The 19687-nt window shown below is 54.5% G+C and overlaps 7 protein-coding genes across 7 annotated transcripts in view; 3 read left to right on the top strand and 4 right to left on the bottom strand.

Annotated features, from left to right (window-relative positions):
• BO97DRAFT_412120 (PT repeat family protein) overlaps nt 1-1439 on the bottom strand; it is a gene marked incomplete at both ends in the record, with an annotated part of 5568 nt that extends 4129 nt beyond the window's left edge. Inside the window, 2 exons of the mRNA XM_025696221.1 lie at nt 57-1063; nt 1172-1439. Coding sequence (XP_025553970.1) covers nt 57-1063; nt 1172-1439 — 1275 coding nt within the window. The remainder of the gene's footprint in view (nt 1-56; nt 1064-1171) is intronic.
• A 2497-nt stretch (nt 1440-3936) lies between these two features.
• On the bottom strand, nt 3937-5150 carry BO97DRAFT_257573 (uncharacterized protein). The gene has a single exon (XM_025690881.1). The coding sequence runs from the start codon at nt 5006-5008 to the stop codon at nt 4202-4204; it is 807 nt and encodes a 268-aa protein (XP_025553971.1). The 5' UTR covers nt 5009-5150; the 3' UTR covers nt 3937-4201.
• Nucleotides 5151-7093: 1943 nt separating this feature from the next.
• Nucleotides 7094-8077, top strand: BO97DRAFT_403869 (cysteine-rich PDZ-binding protein). Its single transcript, XM_025694834.1, has 3 exons — nt 7094-7428; nt 7668-7791; nt 7867-8077. Exons 1-3 carry the CDS (start codon nt 7231-7233, stop codon nt 7950-7952), a joined length of 408 nt encoding a protein of 135 aa, XP_025553972.1. The 5' UTR covers nt 7094-7230; the 3' UTR covers nt 7953-8077.
• BO97DRAFT_468781 (mitochondrial 54S ribosomal mL46 domain-containing protein) lies at nt 8058-12137 on the bottom strand. Its single transcript, XM_025699775.1, has 7 exons — nt 11614-12137; nt 11458-11550; nt 11171-11400; nt 10476-11118; nt 9975-10421; nt 8652-9325; nt 8058-8588 (listed from the first exon to the last, which is right to left on the bottom strand). Exons 1-7 carry the CDS (start codon nt 11846-11848, stop codon nt 8304-8306), a joined length of 2607 nt encoding a protein of 868 aa, XP_025553973.1. The 5' UTR covers nt 11849-12137; the 3' UTR covers nt 8058-8303.
• A 212-nt stretch (nt 12138-12349) lies between these two features.
• On the top strand, nt 12350-13967 carry pex26 (the record flags this gene model as incomplete). Its single annotated transcript, XM_025693496.1, has 2 exons — nt 12350-12981; nt 13058-13967. The coding sequence occupies exons 1-2, from the start codon at nt 12530-12532 to the stop codon at nt 13965-13967; spliced, it is 1362 nt and encodes a 453-aa protein (XP_025553974.1). The 5' UTR covers nt 12350-12529.
• Nucleotides 13968-14085: 118 nt separating this feature from the next.
• On the bottom strand, nt 14086-16094 carry BO97DRAFT_464151 (uncharacterized protein; the record flags this gene model as incomplete). The annotated part of the gene is made up of 2 exons (XM_025699486.1): nt 14945-16094; nt 14086-14692 (listed from the first exon to the last, which is right to left on the bottom strand). The coding sequence occupies exons 1-2, from the start codon at nt 15703-15705 to the stop codon at nt 14086-14088; spliced, it is 1368 nt and encodes a 455-aa protein (XP_025553975.1). The 5' UTR covers nt 15706-16094.
• A 1961-nt stretch (nt 16095-18055) lies between these two features.
• Nucleotides 18056-19269, top strand: BO97DRAFT_432521 (putative succinate:fumarate antiporter (Acr1); the record flags this gene model as incomplete). The annotated part of the gene is made up of 5 exons (XM_025697547.1): nt 18056-18113; nt 18179-18226; nt 18283-18332; nt 18389-18587; nt 18656-19269. The coding sequence occupies 5 exons, from the start codon at nt 18056-18058 to the stop codon at nt 19267-19269; spliced, it is 969 nt and encodes a 322-aa protein (XP_025553976.1).
• Nucleotides 19270-19687: the final 418 nt, after the last annotated feature.

Raw genomic sequence — 19687 nt, forward strand, 5'->3', positions numbered from 1 at the left:
TCCTCTTTGGCAGGCTCCTCTTTGGCAGGCTCCGCTTTGGCAGGCTCCTCCGTGACAGGCTCCTGAGGGGCAGTCTCGGCAGCAGGGGTCTCTTCGGACTTCTCGGAAACCTCCTGAGCCACAGACTCCACAGCAGGTTCCGCAAGAGCGGCAACTTCGGGAACGTGGTCAGTCTTGACCTCCTCAGTGGGCTCCGGCTTAGCCTCTTCCGCGCTGGGCTCGATCGTAGACGCGACGGGCGCAGCCGACTCGGAGGGTCTTTGGGAAGCGGGTTCTTCCTTAGCGGGTTCTTCCGTAGAGGCGACAACTGTTGCCTCTGTTGCCTCAACTTCCTTGACCGGCTCCTCCTTCGCGGGTTCTTGAACGCTTGAGTCTTCAGCAGGAGTCTCAGTCGCGACTGGCTCGGTCTCGCTGGGCTTTTCCGAAGCGGCTTCCACTGCAGGAGTCTCTTCCGCGGCGGCTTCTATAGCCACAGTCTCAGTAGCGGGCTCATCAGCCTTGGATACAGGCTCATCGACAACCTTCTCCGTCTCAGACACTTCAGTCGCCTTATTGTCGGTCTCGGGCACGGGGGCGCTGTCGGCAGCCGTAACCTCGTCCTCCTTACTTTGGTCCTTGTCAGCGTCTTTGGCAGTTTCGGTGACTTCGGAGATGACTGGCGCTTCCTTGGTCTCGGTGGCGGCAGGTTCTTCCTTCACTGGAGTCGGCTCGACTTGGACGGACTTCTCTTCGACGGCGTCGTGCGCCTTCGCATCGTCTGTGGTCTTCTCCTCCGAGTGCTGCTCCACATGTTCAGTGCCGTTGACCTCGGGGGCGGCGGTGCCGTTCGTGGTAGACTCATCCGACATGGCGGGCTCGGACTTGTGCTCCTCGGGAGATTCCTGCGCGGGAGTGTCGTGCTCCGCGACTCCATTGACCCCGTTCTCCTTGGGGGTAGCGTCTTCCGTCACGGCGTCTTCCGTCTTATCGCTAGCCTCCTTCTCGACAACAGGCTTCACAGCATCCGCCGCAGCGCCCTTCTCCGTCACGGTAAGCACGTTAACGAGACCACCTTCACCAGGAACTACACATCAAAAGAATGTTAGTCTTCACTCCCTTAAAACCCGACAGAAGAATACCCTAGCACAATGTAGTGCATGATCACAATGGAAAGGGATCAGAAAATGCATACCATGCTTCACAGCCTCATCGTGGAACCACGGGCCTTTTGTGCCCTCACGGAATCTGTACTGATGTTGGCCGGGGGGCAGCGTCAGGTCGTGCCAGAAGAGATATTCGGTGGAGATGAGTCCGTCCTCATCGGGTTCGGTGTCAACGGGCTTGGAGTTGAGCTCGACGGGTTCCCATTGGGGGTCGGAAAAGGTGCCGGCCAGGTAGATGGGGTCGTCGATGGGACGGCGAATGGAGATGGTCACAGTCTCACCAGCGGGGGGAGCCATTGTGAATCGTCAGGGTGGGAGGGGGTGTGGTCGTAACAGTCGTTAGAATGCAGAATGGATCTCGCAAACGGCGCAAAGAGGAATTGGAAACAGAGGTAATGTACAGAGGCGAGTCCGGTGAGTGCGGAGAAGTCGGACCGGACAAGAGGGGAAGAGAAAAAAAAAAAAAAGACCACCTGCGCGGAAGGAAAACGAGGAAGGGGAAGAGAGGTAAGGGAGGAAGGTGTGTGTCTTGAAGGGGTGTAGAGAAGAGGAAGAGGAAGAATGGGGGAGGGAAGAGGAGGAGGGAGGAAAGGTGGTACAGTTGGGAAGTTGGAGATGAAGATATGATAGATGGAGGTTGATAATAATAAACAAAGAAAGAGGAGAGGGACGGAAGAGGAGGAGGAAAAGAGGGGAAGTCGGGAATATCAGAGGGTGACTGGAGGGCGCTCTCAGAGTAGTCTAGCTCAGCTTCAATCCGTGTGTCTTGTCCGTCAGTCAATCCAGTGTGACTCTTGACTCGAAAGAGAGCAACGATGAAGAGCGCAAGAGAGACGGAAAAAAAAAATGGGTTAGTGTAAAACTGGGTCCGGACGGAAGACGGATGGAGAACTACTCAGGACTAGTAACTACTTCTTAGTCGTCGGCCCATACTAAAGCAGAGTGTCTAGTTGGCGGGGCTCACTCAGTTGGCATAGTGATCGTGGGTTTTTTTGGGGGGGCTGCTGGTCATCTTGACTTTTTCAATTACTTGCTTATGCTATTACAACCGGGACATAAGTCAATATCTGGACTCATGTGAGTGGAAGAGAAGTAGGGAATGACGCGGAGGAGGGGAGATTGAGAGGCCAAAGAGACAGCTTAGGCCCAAGGTTAATCCCACGCAACACACACTATCAATCATCCCAGATCCAATCCAAACCGACAGAATAATCCCTGGATGAGCTGCAAGCCTGCAACAAGAAATCAGATGGGCTTAGTTTTTTTTTCCCTCCTCCATCTGCAGAAAAGAAAATGCGGTGAGCACGGAGGACACCAATCAGAGTCGTGGTGGAGATCCACTCCAACCGCTGCACTGCTGATGTAAGCGAGCATACAGCAAGCATACAGATAAGCAAAGTGGTTGATATATGGCAGGGAGTGTAGCACTCAGTCTGCGTACAACATCTTGTACGACCCTCTCGATTGCTGCCCTACAGATTATCACAACTGACAAACAGACACAAGATCATACAACATCCAGAGTCTTAACAGACATGTTGACAGTCAACCCTCTCCTAGTGGCGGACCCCCCAATAGTGGCGCCATCAATAAACAGTATCCATCCCTCCATGACTCCACCGGGCGCACCCAAGAAAATCCCTTCCGCCCAGCAGCAGCGGCATCAGCAACATAACCATCACCACCATCGACATCATACAACCACCCAGTACTCAATCAACCACCCCAATTCTCAGCCGCAGAAAATAATCAAAGCCCATCTGTGCGGCAATCTGTAATCGACGACGCGCGCGCACACGCACGCACGCACGCACTTATGCACCCAAAGATCTCCGGCGCAGCTGCAGCCCCAAAGTCCCACAGTTGCTGTGCTGGCACTGCTGACGGGAAGATAACATAACATGCCTATTCTATACATGAACCAGTGGGAGACCACCACCACTTTCTGTCTGTCTGTCTGTCTGTCTAGATAGACCATGAAAGGGATTGTTCTCGTATCTGCATCCTGAAAATCCTTCCCCTTATTCACCTCGACGGAGTTATCTCCATCAGCCCCTCCCCCTTATTGCCGATATATCGAAATAGAAAAGAAAAAAAAAACTATCTACCGGATGGGTTCTTTTTTTATAACCCCCCACAAAACACACCACAAAAACGTCTCCGGATTCGGATATTGTAGCTCTCCTTTCTTCTAACTACTCCCTAGAAAAGAACGGAATGAAAACTGAGGACTCCCCCTTTTCATCTTCAGTATCTCTGTCCTCTCCGACCCAGATACCGAAGGAGAAGGAAAGCGGTGGGTGGAGAAAGGGAGCCCCTCGGCTGCCGTAGTCCGTTGCCCTGCCCGCTCGCCCTGCCTGTCTGTCTGTCCCGGGGACCCTGCCAGCCAGCGGGGGCATCAGCACATAAAACAAGAGGCTCCATCCGGGGCAACGGGCCATGACGACATGCACCTCTGTTCAGATAACTCATTCCAATGGGAAATACAATGACGGGGCGGTGGTCGGAGATGTACCGAGTTTTAGCCCAGGTCTGGTTTTGGTGAGGAGGTATGGGTTTTCATGGTCATAAAGGCAGGTTAATGATGGTAATAGTAGTAGGTAGTAGACAATAGACGTGGAATAACGCAGGTCTCGGGAAGCGGTTAGATAAGAAGCAGGAAAGGAGTCAGTACAGTGGTGTTGATTTTGCCTGCACGTTCTAAGCACGAAACAGACCATTAAATTGGACAGGTACGGTACGGTTGATTGATCACTTGGGATGATCGAACGTCTATCGATGAAGAAAGATTCAAGTTGATTTAGAAAAATATCCTAGTTGACAACCTATATAACGATTCCCAATGCGAATGCATCGACGAAACACCAAAGCTACCCTGCAGTACCCCCATCAGTGACTCCAAATTCTCTCGCCATAGCCCGAGCAACAAAGGAAAACAATAACAAAGCAGTAATCATCAACTCGTGAGTATAGCGCAAAGCTCATCGCAGCCAGTAGCCCTAGGGGATAACCCTAGCCATTAGCAGCGTGCAATCATCGCCGTGACTGAATCAAGTCCATTAGGAGATCTCCAAATCCTCAAACTCAACCACCAATCCATCCGCCACCCCCGTCGAATCCGACCCATTCCCATTCATCGTCGCCCACATCGTCGCACCGCGCGACAGCCGGTTCGGGCGACTGGCGTACACACCTACATGCACGAACTTATCCTCGATCCCGTAGAAGAACCAGGTCACCTCGCGCAGCTTGCGCCACATGCCGCTGAACATCGCGCCTGGGGTCATCGCGTACGGCGCCACGGCGGGCACCTGGTACCAGATCCACAGGGCATGGCCCACGCGCTCCAGCTTGATACGCAGCGAGTGGACTGGCGCCGAGCCATGCTCGGGGAAGGACAGCGGTGAGGCGCACCAGTCCGCGCCGTCCGCCGTGGCACTGACGCTGGAGACGTTCATCGTGCCGGAGCAGAATTCCATGCCGGCTTTGACCCATTTGCAGGGTCGGGAGGAGGCCGGTGACGATGCTCCGAGTCGAACGGCTGGGGTCGTGCCCAGCGGCGGCGATATTGGCACATGATGGACCGGAACATCCTCCGACGATTGCGGCGGCGCCCCGGCGAAGATCACCAGCCCGCCTTGGTCCCATTCCATCTCCCAATCCGCGGTCACCGTCACCTCGGCGACCTCGAATCGACGTCGCAGCGACGTGAACACGATCGGGGCCGTGGCCGTGTCGCGATCGCCCGGTTTGCGCCAGAGATCCGTGTTGGGACCCGCGGTGAGCGTGAAGTAATCCATGCATTGGGGGAGGCTAAACGCTGATGGAAGGTTCAGGGCCGTAAACGAAGAGCCATTGGGAGGCATCTTGTCTGGTTGCGAGCATGTAATCTGGACAGTTGATCCAGTCGGTTCGGTTTCGGTGGTTGTCCTGTGACAAGTGACAAGCACCGGACTGTATATCGACCACTTCAAGGTTCAACCCTTAACCCTCAAACGGCCCTCGAACTAGGGAAAACAATCCCGTCAGGAGAAAGGGGGAGGAGGCTGAGAGAGAGGATTGAGAGATGGAAGCGTGGTGAAAGTGTGCCACTGTGTGGTCGAAAGCCCGTTTCGTTCCCACCTCCTCGAAGCAAGGGATTTACACCCCCAATGGTCCACGCCAAGTTCGACCTGAACGTGCCGTCCAATTTAGCAGATCGAGAACTAGCAAGGGCGAAAGGCGTCAGTAGTCGAGAAGCTAGTAGGGAACCCAAGCCTGGTCCGGGCGGCCAAGAAGAATCTGAAGAAAAAGCAAAACCCAAGACTCAAATATAGGGTCTTTGTCGGACTCTGCTTTCTTCAGGGCAGTAAGATAGATCCTGAGCAGGATAAGTATGTATATAACGCTTGATATCCCTCGGTTAAAGTATAAGTCGCAAGTATCACTGGCGAGAGAGTCGGCCTTGACGAAGATCGGCGACAATCTGACATGAGACTCAGGGATGAGAACGCCCAGCCGTGGCGATTTCCACCACCAGGGGGCATTGCTTTATATTGCCATAATCCTGGAAGGAGCTTGCTGGTGGGCTCCTTCAGGGTGAAGGTCTGGCAGAAAGATTGGACAGCCCAAAGGTCCGACTCAACGAACCACTCCGCTGGAACTGGCGCTCATTGAGCTAAGAGATCCAGGAAGTCGGTTTTGACGGTGTACCCATGGAGGTTTCTTTTTTTGTGTGTGGGCTTTCTGTTCTTTGGACAATTTCAAATGCTTTCCTTGACTCTTGGCCTTGCAGTTGGCGTCTGGAAGCGTCCGTTCTGCGGTCTGGGTCGACAACCCAGCAGTGACTGACGCAGGCCAGTTCAGGAGTGGCGGGTCACCCTGCAGCCATTGGGAAACAAAAAAGAAAAACCCAGACAGCCCTGCACAGAATGCAGGCTTCTGAACAGTGGATCCCTGAGGATTCGAGAGACCAGAGCAGCTGAGACTCCAGCTACTGAGTAGAGACGATTGGGACTCGTTGGTCGGACATTGGTGGGCTCAGGCTTGGGAGTGAGAAATGAAGAATGAGCTGAAGCCGAGGAGGGCGAACTTAGTATTTAATCGTCGCCAGTTGCCACAACACCCACTCGGGGACTCCGCGAGAATGTCTGTGCACCTTTTCTGCTTCATCTTACTCAAATCATCGGGAGTTGCTGCGAAGGACTCTACAGGTGTGCCTCGTGTCTGATAGTCTGCACACCACCGGCTCAGCTTTGGTGGATTTCGTTCCTATGTCAGCCTGAGGAACTGCAGGCGAACTCGAAGCGATCGACTGTTTGGTAAGGTACTTTGCATGTGAAGGCGCTGGAGATTTAATTTAGTTCCTGGTGGTTATTGGCCTGCTTGCAGGCTAAGGTACGATGACTTGGAAGATTCGTCGAAGTATGACTTGTCACTTGCTAGTTTGGTCGCAAGGTCACTACTTAAGTCACGGTTCATATACTGTGCTATGAAAAATTAATAGCTCTATGGTTGCCCTACCAACGACCTTTCTACCTATTATGCTAAGAATTCCTCTCAAGGACATACTCTACTACTAGTACAGGCAATGCGTAGAGTCTAGTTCAACCCGGTTGCAGCGCACTCTTTGATATAGTAGTGAAGTCGTAGCAACCGCGATATACAATCATCCACCTGAGCAACATCTAATGCACTGTCACGCAATGACACCTCACATATATAGCCTACACGCAGCATACTTAGTCCTCATTAAGTAGCAAGACCATCGAGCTCCCAAATACTTTAATCCCCAGATCGTAGAGTAAACCATCCAACCGAACAAGTGTACACGTACAGATTTCTACTCCCGCGCACACTAACTAACCACGCAACCAGCACCCATCTGCGCCACACCCCAAGTGGCGTCACAGCCCCCACCAGCCTACACACCAACCCTCCGCCGCGCCACACTCTCCATTAGCATCTATCATCACCATCATACTAACCTACATACAACCAGCAACCGCAACCTAACTGGCCTTCATTACAACGACCAGCACATCCAACCTCTACCTCTGCACACACTTCCAAACACTTCCCCATTCAAACAAATTCCAAATCAATCAAAATGGTCTGCGCCAAATGCCAAAAGAAACTCAAACAAACCGAACTAGCGACACCCGGCGTGAAGCGCAAAAGCGAGATGTACTATGGCTCGCCCTCGACGTCCCTCGGCGGGGGTGGCAGCAGCAGCAGCACCACCAGTGGAGCCGGTAGTGGTAGCTCTAGCTCTAAGCCGACGTTAGGGAATACGGGGATCGGGAAGGTATGTTTTATCTCTGATTCTTAGTTCTAGCCTTGCATCAAGTTTCCGAGTTGGGTCTTGCGTCCAGTTCCCAGGTTGCGCTGCTATTCTCTCCCCCCTCTTCCCTCTTCTTTCTTTGGTGCCAGGGGAGGAAGGGAAAGGGGATAGTGCCAGCTAGCTATCCCAACTGGAAGATCCAGCATTCACTAAATGGCAGGGGATCCAGCTCCAAGCCAAGAGTGCTAACGCAACCAAAACAGAGTAAACTACTCAGCGCGAAAGCCAAGAATCCCTACGCGGCGTATTCGTCCTCGTGCGAGGTGTGCAAGACCAAGACGGAGCAGGGCCGGAAGTACTGCCAGCGGTGCGCTTATCAGAAGAATTGTCTGTCTCCTATCCTGTCCCCTACATAGTATCTCCCCGTCTTGGAAGGAGTAAAGCTGACTGTATGTACTCTAGCTTGTCCGATGTGTGGGAAGAGTCTGGCTAAAGGAGTTGCTAAGGGGCAGCCGGTTGTTCAGGGGCAGAAGTTTAATTTGAAGTGAGCTGTAGGCTGTTGTGTATGTATGTATCTAGTGCGTTATCGGTGGGCTTGGTAGTGTTTGTTATTATGAGAGGGGTACGGGTATTCATCACTGGCGTGGCGTTGGATTGGAAATGCATTTGCTGTGGTTCATCTTTTCTTTCTTTAAAAATAAGGAAAAGGTTCTTTGCACATGATATCAACCGAAAAGAAAAAAGAGTAGAAGAACTTGGCGAAAAAAAAGCTAGTTATACATGACACACACACACTCTCTCTCAAAATATATGCAAAAGATTCCCGGTCCATGGCTGCACACAACATACTAAATCTATCTTAACAGTACAGTAAACGAGCACTCAATCAAACCAAATTTTTACCGCTCGGCCAGCATGTTCTTGATGCTGGCATAGTACTGTGGCCGGACATATTTCGAGATCTCGTCCTTGGCCAGCCACTTGAAATCGGTCAGGTTGTCGGTGTTACCGGACAGGTCCGCCTGGCCGGTGAAGATACGCGACTTCATGAAGAAGGTCTTCTCGCCCAGGTGATCCGAGGTGGGTTTGCGGACGTTGTAGACGTAGTGGCCGACAGGGTGGTAGCCCACGAACCAGGTGTTCATGTTGACACCCGCCGACTGGGCGAGGGTACGCTCGGCAGCCTATATCAGATGGACGCGGGTTAACGCTACGCCGCCACCACCGCTTCGTGAAAGAAAACGTACCTGCTTGATAGTCTCCTCCGTCTCAACCGGAGAGCTGGGGAATTTCCAGTATCCTTCCTTGGACTGCACGAGAAGATACAAAGTCCTCTGCAGAGCTCGGTTCAGACTCTTGTCGTCGCCCTTCTCGTCCGCCTCCGTCACCCGGGGCATCGGTCTCGCGACCTCCTCCTTCTTGCTGGTGTCCTGGGACGTGGCGTTGACCGTCGCCTCCGCATCGCGGACGAGCATCTCGACCTGGTGAGCCGGGTCGGACTCGACCGCGCCGACGAGTAGCTCATCGTTCCACGCCTCCGGCGAATAGGCGTTGTAATTTCCGATATCGCGGGCGGCGGTCTGGCGCTCGCGGATCTTGCGCTTCCAGTCCTCGTCGGCGGGCGTGCCGCGCTTGAAGTAGAAGTATTTGGTGAAGGGGAGCGTCAACCGCTCGTTCAGGCGGCGCTGGTAGAAAAAGTATGCCTTCTCGAAATCGGTGAGGTCGCGGGTGATCTGCGGCGGACGGGACAGAAGCACGCCGGCTTTGATGGTGTAGGCAGGCTTCACAACGGGGAAGGCCGAGCTGGGAGGCGCGGTGGTGGTCTCCGGAGTGCCCTCCGTGGCCGCGGCGGAGGCAAAGTTGCGGCGAACGATCGTCTCTTGACAGCTTCTGCACACTCTGGAATCGGAGGCGGAAGGCCCTGGTTTAAACAAAACAGTCAGCTGTCCGTCGACAATCCTTCGGCTGGAGACCTGCAAAAGGTCTCGGATGAAACTCACGCAGAAGCGACGCTATGCGCCTGGCACCATTGGACCCGGAAGACATCTCTCCAAAGGGCTATGTGAAAGTTTGAGGTGCTGGTCAATACGTCCCGGACGCCGATACTGGGCGAGAAAAGTTGGCGCGGCGGTCACCTGCCGGTCTGTCTGCGAGAGTCCGCCCGGATCAAAGCTAGTCCCGTCCAGGCTAGCAGTGCACGTGACCATTTGGTTTTTAACCATCGCTGCTCTCCCGCCAACCCTTTCTCTTTCTTTTTCTTTCTTCTCACGGCACCATTTCCTTATCGTCACTGTTCTAGATATTCCACGACCAGTCGATCATTTTTCCGGTGCTCAGAGTGAGCCCTCTTGCGGCCATTTTTCGCTAGCGGTACCTTCATAAACCAAGGTGTACTGTTAGATAGACGCTGCATACATTCCCCACCAATGCTCAGTTCAGCTAGGCATTTGGCGGTTGTAGTAACTCGTAATCATGTTTTTATCGCTACGTTGCTATACGCGTCGATTCAACTGGTATACATGGTAGACTCGAGTCGCCTCAGCCCATTTGGCACACTCGCTCGTCTGTACCAAAGACACGCAACTTGTTTCCGTAGACGCTCCAGAATCTGGCGCCTAGCCGAGGGATCAGCTCACCTTTGTTGACTTTCTGCTGGACCTGAGGGGAGACATTGGGACTCAATGCCATTTCATCTGCCCCAGGAGGAAGAATGCTATCATTGCCAACCGGGTTCTCGATAACCTTGTTAACCATGACGGTACCGAACATGATCTGAACATTGCTCGGCTTGGGGCGTATGGGTAGAGAGACTCGGGCCTGGTCCATGTGCTGGCTCTGCCTTCTAGCCGACGCCTGATCAGGAGCTTGAGGATGTGACGGGGTAGGGTTCTCATTGGCGCCTCGGTCTCGAAGCTGTGCAGAGAGCTTGATGAAGACCTGCGCTGTGAGCAGACTGTCATAGCCCGCTTCATGGTCTATTCCTTGGGCATGGTACTTGCTATGCTGCGGATGAACGCCTACAAAGGCATGTCAGTGTAATCTTGAGAATGGTATCGACGATGACCACTCACTGATCCTTGGATATGGAATGGCGACAAGATTGTCGTTGATTTCTTGCAAGGAGGACGTAGGGTTGATGGAGCCGCAATCATGCGTAGCCATATACTTCGTGTCCATCAGCACCGGAAACATCTGGTGGGCCATGGCTTGAAAGTCCTCAACACGGTCCGGCAGAGGCCCGAAGAAGCAACGACAGAAGTATATCAGATCCGTAAACAGATTATGGCCCACCAATACCGGTCGATTGGTTTGCAGCCGTCGCTTGATCCGGTCCGAGAAATCCTTGAGAGAGCCCTTGAGTCTCCCTGGCAAGCCTTCCATGATATTTATGAAGTAGTGAGGCCCTAGTTTTGTGAGGTCACCACCAGCCAAAGCCTCGGCGATCCATCTGAAGCCCCTCTGTTTCCAGGCTTTCTCCTGCACAAACTGGATCCTCTGCTCATGCACGGCTTTCTCCCGTTCCTCGTCATAGTCAATGATTTGCACAAACCCCTGCTTGCCGATGGTTGTGAGCGACGGGTATTCAACCTCGATCAGCTGATGGATTAGTCTCTTCTGGAATCTGTTAATCTCCACCGGCATGGAACTGGAACTGGGCTCGTGGGTTGGATTGGGACGGCTGGCTGGTGGGATGTTGAGGTAGTTGCGCCGGGCCTGTGCGGTGATTAGACGAGCTTCACAGAGTACATAAAAGACAGCTACATACACTACCCTGCTTAAGCCAGGCATCCACGAGAACGCGCACTTCTTGCAGGAATGCGAGTGATTCGTGCTCGGTTTCATCGACGCCTAGCGTAGTTGCCGTCCTCGGCGGGCGATCGCGTCTCTCAATGGCTCTGGTGATGGCCGCCTGCTCTTCGTCCCGAGCCAGATACGTCACGCCATTTGTGAAGAGCGACTCCATGCTGAATCTGTTTGCCAAGAGAAACGCGATAGCTAGAATGGAAATCGCAGATTAGCCACCGGGGGCAGCCGGCTTGATGATAAGCATACCGCTGCTCTGGAACGACCAGTCCCTCTCAACATCGAGCTTGCTGTCGACAATGGGGCTCAAGTATAAGTTATACGGTCTCAACGTGTAGATGCCTGCGCGGAGCCAGTGAGTATTCTTTCTTGATCAGGAAGCACATCAGTTGAGTGTTGACTGACCAGTTATCGGGTCTTCATGGCAGATGGTCAAGCCGACCTGCAGGATCTGGTACTGGTCGGCAGATGCCTTGACCTCTTCGTACCGCTCCTGGAGGGTACTCTTTCGTCTCATGCCTCCAGTATGAGATTTGGCTATTCCGGAGAATTCGAAGTCCAGGGATACGAAACAACAGGTTGACAACTCGTCCAAGAGCTTGGGGAGGTGCAGACCGAAGGTCTGTGCGGTGATATCCATGCTTTGTGATATAGGGACTATTCAGCGCCTGATGGCGGTAAAGATAGAATGGTTTCCAGGCAGTGGAGATGAACGTGGGCTTGATCGAGATGATTTGTGTGTAACACGCCACAGTTCTTTGTGTTAGCACGAGTCGAGGCCGATCTAGTTGTTATCGGACGTAATCCGGGGGGGGCAAGAGGGACAGAGATTCAGTGATCATGTATGGTCACATTCCATGCGCATGTACTGACAGACTCCGGCACGTTATTTCCTATATAACATTCAATGCTTATTCTCTCGTCCAGACAAATACAAAAAAATGAATGCGCAGTGTGATGAATGCTTTGAAGGGAGTCTCGAGCTGTCACGGGATTCGACCGTTATCGGTGTTGCTGTAGCCTGAGGCAGCCGACTATCCCGTGACAGAACACCCCCAGACTGTCTCGGCCAGCGCAGTGGAACAAGCCGAGGTGAAGTTGGAGCAGCAGCCATTGAACCTTCCCGAGTCCATCGGAGTACTTCCTTAATACTTAGTGTCACAGCGTTCCGTCCATCTTCCCCAACCTCCTCCCGAAGCGCAATCTGCCTGTCGACAACACTTTCCATTGTCCATTTCTCCCGTTGAAGCATTATACCCCTCATTGCAATCCATATCCCACTCTCGAGTGTCCCGTCGCATCCCCGCTGGCGGTAGCTACAATGGCCGACCCATCGGCGTCCCAGTCGCAACACCTCTCCTCCTCCACAACTTTACCACTCTCGCCCTCCAAGCTGTGCTCTAAGACCTACAAGAAAGCCTCACATCTCTTCCTCACGCGACGACTTCAAGAAGCGCTCGCGGCCCTGGAACCCGCCATCACGAACCCCCGCGGCAATGACGAGCAATTCCCCAACGGCGACTCCTCAGCACCCGCCGTACCGCCCATCGCCGCCGCCCAACCCACGTGGCGGATCAAAGTATGGAACCTATACATCACGCTGCTCAGCGCAATCGTCGATCTGGGCCCCGAAGATGGCAAGACAGTGTTCGGACAGAAGGAATGGAAAGCGATCTCCTCCCAAGTCCGGGAGGGAGAGATCTGGGAGACGGTCGTGCAGACCGGGTACAAGGGTCTTGAGGGATCCGTGGACGCGGAAGTCGTATACAACCTGTGAGTTCTGGCCTCGGCTTCTACTGTATACTGTTGCTATCTAGTGAAACTGACCGACCACCCCCACATGAATTAGTGCCACCTTACTCCTCAGCCACATGCCATCGCAGAAACTCAACCAACAGCGACTCGAGACCTACCTCTCCTCCTCCGGCCAACCGAACCTGGAGATCACGGAGCATCATCTCCGCAATTCCTCGTCCACCACTTCCCTTCAGCGAGCCAACGGCGGCACGGACACGCCAAAGGACCTGAACGCACGGGTGCGGATAATCGAGCTGTTCACGCTGCATGTCCTCCCCCGGAACGACGAATGGGATTATGCGCAAGAATTCATCAGTCTGAGCGAAGTCCTCGACGAAGAGCGCAAGGACGTGTTCCTGCAGACCCTGGAGGGCCTGAAAGAGGAGAAGCAGCAGGGCGAGCTGCGGGCCGCGGCGCTGCAACGCGAGAAGGACGCGGAGCTGGAGCGCCAAGCGCGCGAGGCCGAGCGACGGCGAGCGGAGGAGGAGGAGGTCGCTACCGCCGCCGCCACTGCCGCCGTAGAACAGTCGCAGCAGCAGAAGGGCCACGGCCGGAGTAGCAGCGAGGTGGACTACGGGATCGAGAAGACGTACCCGAATGGCAGCGTCAAGGGCCGTGGGAAGAGCGGCGAGAAGAACGGGAGGCCCGGTGCGGCGGGCGCGACAAGCCGCACAGCCCTCTCGCCGTCCGGGTCGAAGAGCGTCAAGAAGACGGACAAGCCGGACGCGCGGGCCAAGCGATCCCAGGCGTTGACGAACGTGGTGCGCAACCTGATGCAGTTCATCACGAAGAGCATAGCCGGCAACCCGCTCTCGGTTGCGCGGACGCTTCTCTTCCTGCTCGGGCTCTTGTTCGCGCTGAGCAGGCAAGACATCCGGGAGCGCGTGCGGCGGATAACCGGCGCGGGGTGGCAGAAGGTCAAGGGGACTATCGGGATGGGGGTGAAAGTGAGCTATATCTGAGGGCGGACTCTGTGTTATTAGTCCTGGGGGTCCTGTAAATTCTATCACAATCTCTACATGATGCAGCGTTGATATGTCCGAATGTCTATACACATGCTTATACACGAGTTGAAGCGTCCTATTCAACCCAACCTTGGGCCCGGGGCCCCGTCTGGACACCGACGGCCTCTTTCCCGACCCCGAGTCCCTCCCCCTCCTCCCCATCCATTCTCTCCTCATCCCCTCTCTCCCCCTCCACCTCCCTCCGCATATCCTCCCCACCCCCATCCTCTAGACTACCATCCTCAACCCGCGCCCTCCACGCCCGAAAGAAATGCACAAAAAAATGCGCCACACAAATCTGCTCCGTGGTAAACAACAACACCGGCACGGAGGTCTTAGCCTTAAGGTAGAGCTCCAGCGGGCCCCACATGGCGTATAACAACGGGATGCCGAGGGCGGTACTCTTGGCAGGGCCGCAGAAGCACACGGCGATGGTTTCCTTGGCTGGGAGGGGGCGGAACGGGCGGAATTCGTGCTTTTTTTGGTGCATACGGCTGGGGACGGGGACGGGGACGGGGATGGAGATTTTTAGGGCTGCGAGGAAGGTCGGGGGCCGGCAGAGGAGGAAGCAGGCTGCTGTTAGGAAGATGTAGAGGGCTATGTTGAAGGTTGTGGTGAAGATTATTGTTTGGGAGGAGAGGGTTTGAAGGGCTTTTGTTGCGAAGGCGGTGCTGAATGTTGTCCTATCCATTTCATTCCATTCGTTAGTATTGGGAGATTGGGGTTGAGATAACTCTAACTCTTGATCTAGGGTGCGGTAATAGAAGCTGAAAGGAAGGCGGGGTTTGGGGGTTTCCCCCCTCCCAATATCGCTAACTGTCTGGTTTAGGGATGAGTGTTTCTGGGGAGCTGAAAGAAAGGGGGGGTATGGGGGGTTCTCCCCCCATGACGCTCACTCTCTTGAATATGGGGGCGGTGGAGGGGATGGAACGCACCAGACGAGCAGGAGCAGGCAGGCGGTGCTCAGCTTGGGCAGCCTGTAGGTGTGCAGGGCGGCGGCGACGCGGTCAGGCCAGGACCAGCGCACGAGCTGGCCGACGACCAGCGGCAGGAGGACGGCGAGGCCGAGCTGCTTGAAGACGTCGCGGTACATGGCGGAGAGGTCGCCGTTGGCGGAGCGCCAGGGGTCGAAGGCGGGGTCGGCGGGCAGCAGGGCGACGGTCCAGCCGGCGGTGATGAAGGGGCCCAGGAAGTTGGCGATGATGACCTCGACGAGGGCGGCGGCGTCGTCGCCGCCGGCGGAGCGCGTCATGACGACGTTCGAGGCGATGGTCGTGGGGATGCAGGCCAGGAAGACGTAGCCGGCCAGCACGGCGCGGTCGATATGCTGCTGCGGGTCGCCCGCCAGGATGATGTGCACGATGGCCAGCATCAGCGCCGGCATCACCAGGAACGAGAACCCCTGCACCAGGGTGTGCAGTCGCCAGTTGAACAGGTGCAGGAACAGCTTCGCCCGCGGCACGCTGAGCCCCGAGATCAAGAATATCACCGCCATCGCCCCGTACAGCACGCTATACTCCGACCGGATCGTGCCGCCGTTCTTCGCCACGTCCGGGAAGTAGTACGCCAGCACGCAGACGACCCCGATCCCGATCAGTAGCCATTGATGCAGGATGAAGAGCGCGGTCGTTCGGAGGGCTGGTCCCACGCCCCGCCGGTACCATGGAGTTAGGCTCTGCGCGGCGGCCACGCTCATGGTGGAGGTGCGCTGGTGAGTCGGAGATTGGGTCAGAGGTGAATTCGCCAAGCGTGTCCGCTTGTCTTATGTTCGTCAGAGGGCCTCAGATTGTGCCATTTTTTGTAATTTTTTCTTTGCATGGTGGTGAGTTATTTCGGTGGTCGATCGGCGTCAAATCTAGGGCCGAGCTGATAAACTGATAGGCTGAAAGATCTTCCATTAGGCATGGTGCGAGGCCGTCGCTGCTGCAAAAGTCCGGCTGGTGGACATGCATGGATATGCAACTGAGCTGTTATACTCCAGGTAGCTATAGTTTCACGTGAGGCAGACGAGAAAAGGCACTACATTGGGCTCTAGTCCGAATGTAGGGGATCAGCCAAGTGGTCTATGCAGTGTGGTTGTTGTCAACCTCTATACTCGGTCGGGGGAACAATGCACCGTCCCTGAGGGCACGTGACCCTTCAGCGTCCTACAGTTCAGGTCTTGCATACCAGGCTGAGATGCTTCGGGAGTAGTACGGCAGCTGAACTGTCCCTCGGAGGTTATGCTACCCCCAGAGTGACGATCAAAGCTGGGTGCGACAGGCTGAGATGTTGTGCAACGACCAGCATGTGATGATCTGAGAGCCTCAAGTTGTTTTATCAGAATCAAGGTAAAAAGTCATTTCTTTTTTTTTCTTGCCCGTGGCTATACACAGACTCTATCTACAAGTAGATCAGCTCGGAATGAAGTACCGGGACAGGATTGAAATCCAAAGGATTAGAATAGTTGGAATGCAACGGCAGGGGAAAAACGGTCAGCAGACATGGATAAGAACTGAACCGTGGGGGAAGAACTCTCGATGATAACTATTCCGACATGACTTGAGCGAAGTCGCGGCGGCCATCGTTGCGAAAATCGGAGTAAAGGCAGGACTCCGGTGGTCGAAGGTCACAAGATCTTCCCACGCCAATGTTTCCTCCACCAATGTCCATGTCCAGTGACTGGCGATAATCATAACCTCTCTGAAGATGCGGCCGGTCCAGATTACTCCGGGGGAATTTGGAGGGGAAAGGAAGGGAGTTGAGAAGACCTCGGCAGCATTCGATCTCCAGTCTTGGCCCGGGAATACCCGTGACATGAGAGAGCCTGAATGCATTACTGGGGATACCACTACTCACTATACACCATACACAACTACAATTCGATTACAATGACTCTGACTAAGGTGTCCCCCGTTCCAATGGTCCCAGTCACAAGCTCAAACTCTGAATGCGGAGGATGATGCTGTTCACGACACGCAGATGACGACAATACGCTGGGCAGCCGGCTCTCTCCCAGCATGTGAAGGTTGTCTTGCCCGATGCAGCGCTGGGCTGAATCACCAGTCAGTGACTGAGAATTGGGCCTATCTTAAGGGAGGTGAGGAGTGGTTCCGCTCTGCCATTGGCACCATTCGGAGGAAAATTGGCCGGTCACTGGGATGCCAGACTGACGGCCATGTCCTGACCCGGAGCCTCGGAAGAGCGCGACATCGAGGGGATGTACAGTACTTGTATGTAGTTGGACATTTTGTGATCAGGGCGTAGGTGAGGATAATGAGCAGGGTATAAAGAGATCACGTCTCTCCCCCTTGGTCATTTTCGTTTCATCTTTCTCTCTATCCAGGATATTCTTGCTCCTCTTCGTTGGCAAGCAAGCAAGCAAGCAAGACAGAAATTCTCGGCTGTTGTTGCAGCGGCAGCTCATCCGCAGTTCCGCTCGTCCAGCGAACTTTCAAGCTTCCTCCGCTTCCCCGTCATAGCTTCTCCACGCTGTACTGTACTCTACTACAGACTCAGGGCTAAACTCATCCACCCCCCCGTCAATTGCAACCGAGAACCGCACCTCCGTCTCAGATCCTCGTTCCCGAGCCCATTCTTGCGAGATCATTATTGCTGAGAACCCACCACCCAAGTTAGGCCCCCTTACAAACTCCCCAGACCCAGTGACCTCCCCAATCGCCGATTTTAAATACCTTGACTTGGTCGAGCCGAGGGAACGTAGTTGCTATACTTCCGTATCTCCCCGTACCAGCAAATTATTGGCATTGCTTGTGAACCACCGATCCGTCAGTCCTTCACCCTATTAAAAAAGATTCCCTGCGCTTCAGACGAGGGTTTAACATCCTCCTTTTTTCTTTCTTTTCCTCCTTCCTTGCTTCCTTCTTTTATCCGTCTGGTGCCCCTCAAGACATCAATCATCATACTTGATTTGTCTTGCCATTGAGTCCGAAGGAGCGCATACAGTCGCATCGCATTGACTGCTCTCGCTTCTACCTGGTGGAGCCCCGAGCAGCAATTGACCAAGAATTCATATTTCTTGTTGTAAACTCACACATTCTTTCATCATGTCTGCGAAAGGAGGAAATGGCAAGAAGCCGGCGTCCCCGGCTGTCAACCTGATCGGTACGAAGCTATGGGTCTTCCCGGCGCAAGCTGTCCCCGCACAAGGCTAACCTACAACGCAACAGCTGGTGGTGGTGCCGGTATGATGGAGGCGCTCGTGTGCCATCCGCTGGGTAAGACGCTTGACCTACCGAGAACACCCAGAATGGCCGATTGACAGTTGGTTCAGATACCGTCAAAGTCCGCATGCAGTTGTCGCGCCGGGCCAGGGCCCCTGGGGCAAGTACACCCCCACCCGCGCAAACCATTGCGCTACGGCTAACACCCTGGACCAGGTAAAACCGCGCGGATTCGTTGCCACCGGTGTTGATATCGTCAAGCGAGAGACCGCTCTGGGGCTGTACAAGGGTCTGGGAGCCGTGCTGGGAGGCATCATCCCGAAGATGGCCATCCGATTCACATCCTACGAAACGTACAAGCAATGGCTCGCCGATAAGGAGACCGGCGCCGTGACCAGCAAGGCCACGTTCCTCGGTAAGTTGCGCGCATGTCCTGTCCCCCAATTGCCCGGGCGCACTGACTCATATCTGTTTCCTTTGCAGCTGGTCTCTGCGCGGGTGTGACGGAAGCCGTGGCGGTGGTCAACCCGATGGAAGTGATCAAGATCCGCCTGCAGGCACAACACCACAGTCTGTCGGACCCGCTGGACACGCCCAAGTATCGCAGCGCGCCGCACGCCCTGTTCACCGTCATCCGAGAAGAAGGCTTCAGCACCCTGTACCGCGGGGTGTCTCTGACGGCCCTCCGCCAGGGAACGAACCAGGCCGCCAACTTCACGGCATACACGGAGCTGAAGGCGTTCCTCCAGAGAAGCCAACCCGAGTACAGCAACTCGCAGCTTCCTTCCTACCAAACGACCGTCATCGGCTTGATCTCCGGTGCCGTCGGACCCTTCTCTAACGCCCCCATCGACACCATCAAGACGAGACTGCAGAAGACCCGCGCCGAGCCCGGACAGTCCGCCGTCACCCGCATCGTGGTCATCGCCAAGGACATGTTCAAGCAAGAAGGCGCCGCCGCTTTCTACAAGGGTATCACGCCCCGTGTCATGCGGGTCGCCCCCGGCCAAGCCGTCACTTTCACTGTATATGAGCTCCTGAAGGGCAAGCTCGAGCAATCGCGGTGGAGCTTCGTGGGCGGCACGTTCGAGGAGTGAAGAACGATAGAAAGGTGTTTGAGGGGAAGGTTGATAACCGCCATGTGTTTTCGAAAGCATTTGATACCATTGAGCATGGTGGCGTTTTCGATCACTGCTTTCTATATGAGTATTTCCTGTTTATATGTTTTGGAGGCCTGGATGCCCTATCGTTCAGATTCACATCAGGGTGGATTGTATATATCACGTCTTTTGTTTTTGGTCTCGTGTTTCCTATGTATCTATACCTTCTTGGAAGGATTAATAGATTCGAGAGTGTTCATCAATTAGGGTGCACAGTATGAAATGGGTTGGAAAGTTCAATGCCGAGATAAAGACGGAAGATACATGCATGATGCAAAGGAGGAGAGAAACGGGCGAGCCAGCCCTGTTTCTTCCGCTCGACGCAAACCCCACTAGACACACCGCTTCTGCGCTT

The sequence above is a fragment of the Aspergillus homomorphus genome (genome assembly GCF_003184865.1).
Source record: "Aspergillus homomorphus CBS 101889 unplaced genomic scaffold BO97scaffold_7, whole genome shotgun sequence".
NCBI lineage: Eukaryota > Fungi > Ascomycota > Eurotiomycetes > Eurotiales > Aspergillaceae > Aspergillus > Aspergillus homomorphus.